The sequence below is a fragment of the Cebus imitator genome, unplaced genomic scaffold (genome assembly GCF_001604975.1).
Source record: "Cebus imitator isolate Cc_AM_T3 unplaced genomic scaffold, Cebus_imitator-1.0 Scaffold38, whole genome shotgun sequence".
Classification (NCBI taxonomy): domain Eukaryota; kingdom Metazoa; phylum Chordata; class Mammalia; order Primates; family Cebidae; genus Cebus; species Cebus imitator.
In genome coordinates, this window is record NW_016107353.1 from 735,142 (window position 1) to 741,281 (window position 6,140).

At 51.0% G+C, this 6,140-nt stretch overlaps 1 protein-coding gene and 1 long non-coding RNA gene across 2 annotated transcripts in view; one reads left to right on the forward strand and one right to left on the reverse strand.

Annotated features, from left to right (window-relative positions):
* Positions 1-4,492: 4,492 nt before the first annotated feature.
* MYOG (myogenin) overlaps positions 4,493-6,140 on the reverse strand; it is a 3,307-nt gene continuing 1,659 nt past the window's right edge. The window contains exons 2-3 of the mRNA XM_017525347.2: positions 6,023-6,104; positions 4,493-5,401 (exon numbers count right to left, since the gene is read on the reverse strand). Coding sequence (XP_017380836.1) covers positions 5,280-5,401; positions 6,023-6,104 — 204 coding nt within the window. The 3' untranslated portion in view covers positions 4,493-5,279. The remainder of the gene's footprint in view (positions 5,402-6,022; positions 6,105-6,140) is intronic.
* LOC119470695 overlaps positions 5,165-6,140 on the forward strand; it is a 4,588-nt gene continuing 3,612 nt past the window's right edge. The window contains exons 1-2 of the long non-coding RNA XR_005199636.1: positions 5,165-5,349; positions 5,757-5,957. This is a non-coding gene — a long non-coding RNA (uncharacterized LOC119470695). The remainder of the gene's footprint in view (positions 5,350-5,756; positions 5,958-6,140) is intronic.

Genomic DNA, 6,140 nt, shown 5'->3' on the forward strand with positions numbered 1-6,140 from the left:
CTTTTTTTTTTTTTTTTTTTAACTTTGAAGCTCACCTGAGATTTCCAGCTTCTTTCATAGTCATAAAGGCTGCTGTACTCGGGAGAGGAAATATCACAGTTTTGAGAACTTAAAGTCAATAACTGTTTACTTATGTAAGCACAGGATTGACTGATTAATGTTTGGGTTGCATGTGCCCAGTGGGTAGAGGACCAGATAAGGAGAGAGGAGCCCGATGTCTTCCTTCATCTCGCTCATCTGGTCAGGCTGTCCCTCTTTCCCACTGCTCCTGGAGTTCCTTCTCCTGAGTGCCCACCGGTCACATCACTCTACTGTTCCTACTTTCAGCAGCTCCTAGCACCTCTAGATCAGAGTTGCAGCTCCTCCTCACTGTGGCCTAAGAAGCCATTCATGACTTGCCTCCTCAGCCTTTTCTCCTCCCACCAGGCTCCAATCTGCCCAACTCAGAAACATGGTGTCCGCCCAACTCAGAGACATGGTGTCCGCCCAACTCAGAAACATGGTGTCCGCCCAACTCAGAAACATGGTGTCCGCCCAACTCAGAAACATGGTGTTCACCCAGCCCCATCACCAGAAGGCGCACAGTTGCTTACCTTTGCAGTTTTGAGCCTTCAAGACCTCTTCAAGCATCAGTGGGGAGGCATCGCCTCCCCTCCCCAGCAGAGCTGGATAACCAGCAACGCTTTGCTCTCCCAACACTGCCCACTGCACAGGCTGGGCAGTGATTGCGTCCCACGCTGGGCTGCGAGTACCATCCTTTAGGGCGGTCTTGTTGATCTCTGCATATCCTCGAATGAATCAATGCACCAGCCTTCTCTCAGAGGGTTGTATAAGGATTAATATTAGTAAAGGCTAAAAATCACTGAGTACCATTGTTTGCCAGACACTGTTCTAAGCACCGTAAATATATTAACTCATTAATCCTCACAACTCTGATATATTCTCAACATTTTATAGAACAGGACATTTTAAGGCTAAGATGATACAGCTGGTAAGAGACGGATGTGGGTTCAAACCTAGGTCTTCCTGACTCCAGTGCCTGTCCTTAACTACAATATGATGTTAAAGCTCCTGACCCAGTGCCGGGAGTGTTTATCTTTTCTTTATTTTTCATTCGGAGTAGCATGAAGAAAATGAGTGCTTATCAAATGGTGCTTGCTTCTTTTTTAAGTCAACTTAAGCCCCTGTGCCTCAGCAAGCCTTTCCCAGATACCCAGCCCCCTGACTCCTTGGTGTGTACAACTCATGTGGTCTTTGGCTTCTATGAGTCTTCACGAGGCTGTGTTTCTTCTGCTTCCTGGAGTGGCAAACCCCCTTCATGCAGCACAGTGCGCCATGCATCCTTGTGTCCTCTTTAAGGCTGATGGGGCCCCAAACACTGATGGAGCAAGGGTGGCAGCGTCCATGGGCACAGGTGAGGGGAGGGAGTGGGACAAGATACCCGGCACACAGCCCAGTGAGGGCAAACGGAGGTGAGGGAAGATGCTGGCCTCTGGGGGTCCCTTGCTACTCTCTCCAGGATCAAAGGTAAAATTGATGAGCCTTGGTGACTGGCTGGCTATGGGAATGAGATCTTCACTGGAGGGAAGCAGGAAAACTATGACTGCCCTGTGCTGCCTCCCACTGGGACAGGGGATATAGACAGGGCGGACTTACGTGGAAATAGGAGTTTGATTTTGATTTTGGACATGCTGGGCTTGAGGTGAGAATTGGACATCATGGTTCCATCCGCATTTATAGGAAAGAAGCAGCTAGGTCTCTTTCCTAGAACCGTTTCCTTTGCTCCCTCTAGGAATGCTCCAAGCAGTGAGGGACGGGGAATCCAGATCCAAAGGGGGACCTGTGGCTGAGGAGGATGAGGCACAGCTAGAACTGTGGAGGGGCTGTGATTGGAGTTCCCACTCAGGCCTTGGTTGAACTTCCTTAGGCAAGGTCCCGGTTCAGCCTGAAGTCTTCCAGTCTCACCTTCAGGCTTTTCTGTCCCAGCCTGGGGTCCAGAAGCCCCGGGGAAGCCTAAGGAACCTAACATGCTGGGACGACGTTTTGCCCAGGAAGCAGATAACTGAACTGAGGGGTATCCTTTCCTCTCACCGCCCGCCGTCACTCCTCCGCCACCCCACTCTCCAGCTGATCCACCCCATCTACACCTGCAGCACTTAAGAAGGTTTCCCAGTCTACCAAATCAATTACTCTGAGAGGTTAGATACCTAAGAATGCTCATCAGGGTGCCACAAGTAGTACCGTAAGCATTCTTCAATTCACACCAATTATCTGAGCACTCTTTAAGAAGTTCCTATTTACACACCAACAATTAGTGTGCCAATTTTAAGTAATATTTATCTTTTCATTGTAGTGGATTCCCTAAAGTCCATTATTAGGCAACATTTGATTAACCCAGTTTGATTTATTGTAGGTGCTTCCAACTATAGAACAAATTTGAGCTAATCTCCCTAAAGAACTCTAAGTCATTATTCGTTAATTGGAGTCTTCTCTGTAATTCTGTTGTGAAGATTAAGCATTTGCTAATTTAAGGAAGTCCCCGTGCTTTGATAACAATTGTTTATTCTGTGAAAATAATGAGTGAGGCTGGGCTCCTGCTTTGCAGAGTTTGCCATTCACACCTGTGGAATTCTAGCGAATTTTAGGCCCTTAAGGACTTAAAGACGTGAGAAAGTAATTAGACAGTGTCTACGTGCCACCACGGTAGGGATCCATTGCACCCAGTATCATTGCTGAGGACTGTTCATTCTTCCCAGAGTATGAACGCGAACTTCCCTGTCTAATTGTCAAGACAGTTGAAGAAGAGTTGATTAAAAAAAAATATTTCCAGCAACCCCAGAGCCTGTCCTTCAGCAGAGCGGAGTGCCTTCCTTGGCCAGTCAGAAGGAGGACAAGGGATGGGCAGGTCACAGCTGTAGGTGACAGGGTTGTTTCCACCCTAAGAGCATGGGAGGTGCTGGGGGCAGAGGAAATGAACCTGAGGGGAGAAGATCCTCCATGAATGTGTCCTGAGTATTTTCAGAGGGTAATAAAAGAGAGTACATTCCAGAGTCAAGGCATTGCAGCCAGCCTGGTTGCCCTCCTCATTCCTAAGGACAGTGAATCAAGGCTAAGAGTCATGGAAATGACCTTGGTCCTCCTCTCCAGCTCTTCCAAGGGGGAAAGACTAAACTCAGTGACACCAGTTTGAAAAGAAGAAAATCCCACCAATGGGAGCAGAGTAGGCCAATTTGCAATTCCCAATAAGCCCTGCCTGACTGGTTTGGGTTAGGCGGGCAGTGGGGGAGACCCTCCCTTCCGCACCCTCAGCTGAGTTCTGTGAGCCTCCAGACGTTCCTTCTGATTCTTTTCCTTAGGCAGAGTTTCTGGAGAACTTCGAGGGACACAGTGTTAACTCTCCTCTCCAGCAGTAAGGTCAGGAGGGTGGGTGTGGGAGAGATGGCCCAGCTGAGCCCAGAGCCAGAGCAGGGTAGTCGCTAGAGCCTCAGGCAACACTGGGTTAAGTCCATTGTCAAGGGCCCCAAAGAATTAAGTAGGGCTGGATTATACCATGCTCTGAATCCCTGCTTCTGTAATGATTCTGATACTTATACTTCGCAGCGAACCAGATGAACTTAGCCCCAAGCAGTTGGAATTAATAAAGTTTTCAGTAGATGTTCATGTTCCATTTGAATTCTAGCTCCTGTGAACGCCCCAGTTAATCCCTGTGTAATGTCTATCCAAAAACCTTTGTTCTCAATTTCCCACCCACCTTCTACGTTCTGGAAGCTAATCTTTGCAAAATAGCAACCCAAATGAAGAGGACCCCAGCTTCTCTTCGATTGTTCTTTGTGGACTCCTTTACCCTCCCTGAGCCGAATCTTCTTCATGCTGGGAGCTGCAAGCAGGAACCAGAATCCCCTTCTGCCTGGAGGGAATGGAGGAGAGTGGGGAGGGGACATGCTGTTTGGCCCACAAGGAAATTACAGTGTCTGACCTCACTCCCTTTCTCACCTCCCACTCCTCTACAGGGCTCCTGGTATTGTGACACCAGGGCAGAGGTGGGGACTAGGGAAGGGAAACCACAAATTCTACCTCTACACCCTGGCTGTGGGCTGAGCACTGGGCATACGAGGTGCTCAGTTAACTGAAACCAGAGGACCTTTTGGGATATGACACGTCGCACAGCAACCTGTGAGCAATGGCTGTGAGGTATAGTGCAATGGAGTGCCCACCCAGTTGTCCTCCGTGTCCCACAAGGATGTCTGTGGAATCTGGTCTCCCCCTAGACCGAGGTCCAGACATGCCTGACTTCCTTTGGCATGGTAAAAAGAGCAGGGGCCCCAGTGCCTAGTGACCACCAGCAAGGCGAGGCCCTCAGCGCTGTGGAGCCCTGCCCACTACGTTGTGTCTGGACTGCTCAGAAGAGGGAAGTCAGTCATTGCCCTCCCTGCTCTGTGGGAGGGGCAGGGCTCTCAGTCATTTCCCTCCCTCTGCATCATCACCGACACTCTTCTGGCAACCAGTCTTTATTCGTTTTTTTAAAAAGGAAATCCAAATAAGTTAGCAAAACAAAACAAAAAAAAAATACAAAACAATGGCAAAACCACACGATGCTTAGTTAACAAAAGAAATCACCCCAAGAGCCCCCAACCCCCTTTCCCTGCCTGTCCCCCGGCAACTTCAGCACAGGAGACCTTGGTCAGATGGCAGCTTTACAAACAACACACAAAACAAAACAAAACACGACATAAAACCACTGGAAGGTTCCCAATATTCACTGCAAAAGCTTGGCTCCCCAGGGACTCGGGAACAGAGGATTGTTCCTCTCCCTTTCTTCTGTCTCAATTCAGGGCAGGCCCAGCCCAGCCACTGGCATCGGGAAGAGACCAGAACAGGAGACGTGCACAGCTTGTCCAGGTCAGGACACTGTCTTTGTCTCTCAAACCGTTTCATTTGGGGGGGTGGAATTAGAGGCCGCATTATGATGAAAAGGAAGCTCCTGAGTTTGCCCCCTGAGCTGAGGCATACACGACGGGGTGTTCTGGTCCCCTGCTTTACCTCCCTGGAAAGGGAATGCCCTCTGCTCCAAGGAGGCAGCTGAATGAGGGCATCCATTCCCTTGCTGGGGGGTGGGTTAACCTTACATGGATGAGGAAGGGGATAGTCTGGCCTACGGCATCCCAGAGCTGGCTTCCTAGCATCAGGGTGCCCTGGCTTAGGAGGCCCCTGCTGTAGAAGCAGTGGCATCTGTGGCCAGCTTGGGGGGCTCACAAGGACACCCGGCCTGTCAGACAATCTCAGTTGGGCATGGTTTCATCTGGGAAGGCCACAGACACATCTTCCACTGTGATGCTGTCCACGATGGAGGTGAGGGAGTGCAGGTTGTGGGCATCTGTAGGGTCAGCCGTGAGCAGATGATCTGTAAGGGGAGGTGGGAGAGTGGTACCTGAGTGAGGAGCAGGGGTTCTTGAGGCCCAGAATGGGGGAATGAGGGATGGGATCCTTGGAGTGACACAGGTTTTCCAGGACAGATGGGTGACAAAGCTCGGGAGTTCTACTCCCTAGTCCCTGCCTTTCCCCATGCTGTGTGTGTGTGTGTGTGTGTGTGTGTGTGTGTGTGTGTGTGCGCGCGCGCGCGCCCTTCCTTTCTGAAATCCCCTAGTGAGGCAGGATTTGGAATCAGTCACTCCAGTTGGAGGAGGATGGAGCTCCTCAGAGACTGGACCTGCCCTTTGCTGGGCCCAGTTTTGCAGCACTGACTCAGCACTTTGCAGGGACCCCTGGGGCGGGGACATTGTCCTCTCTGTGGAGAAGGTCAGCCACCAGGCATCAGCTGGGGAGCTGCAGGAGCCACCATAACTCCTTTGCTGGTCAAGACTACAGGGGCACACAGAACCTCCCAGCCCACCCTTTGGGCCCTGGAGTGCACAGGTCCCTGCAGAGACCCAAGGAAGAGGACCAGAGCAAGGAATAAGGTAAGAGGAGAGGACCTGGCCCAGGGAGGGACTGAGGGATTGGAGCCAAGTTTGCCCTCACTTACCCCCGGGGTTGGCCCCGAACTCCAGTGCGCTGCCCCACTCTGGACTGCAGGAGGCGCTGTGAGAGCTGCATTCACTGGGCACCTGCAAGACAGGGCGAAGGCCCAAGGTCAGGGCACA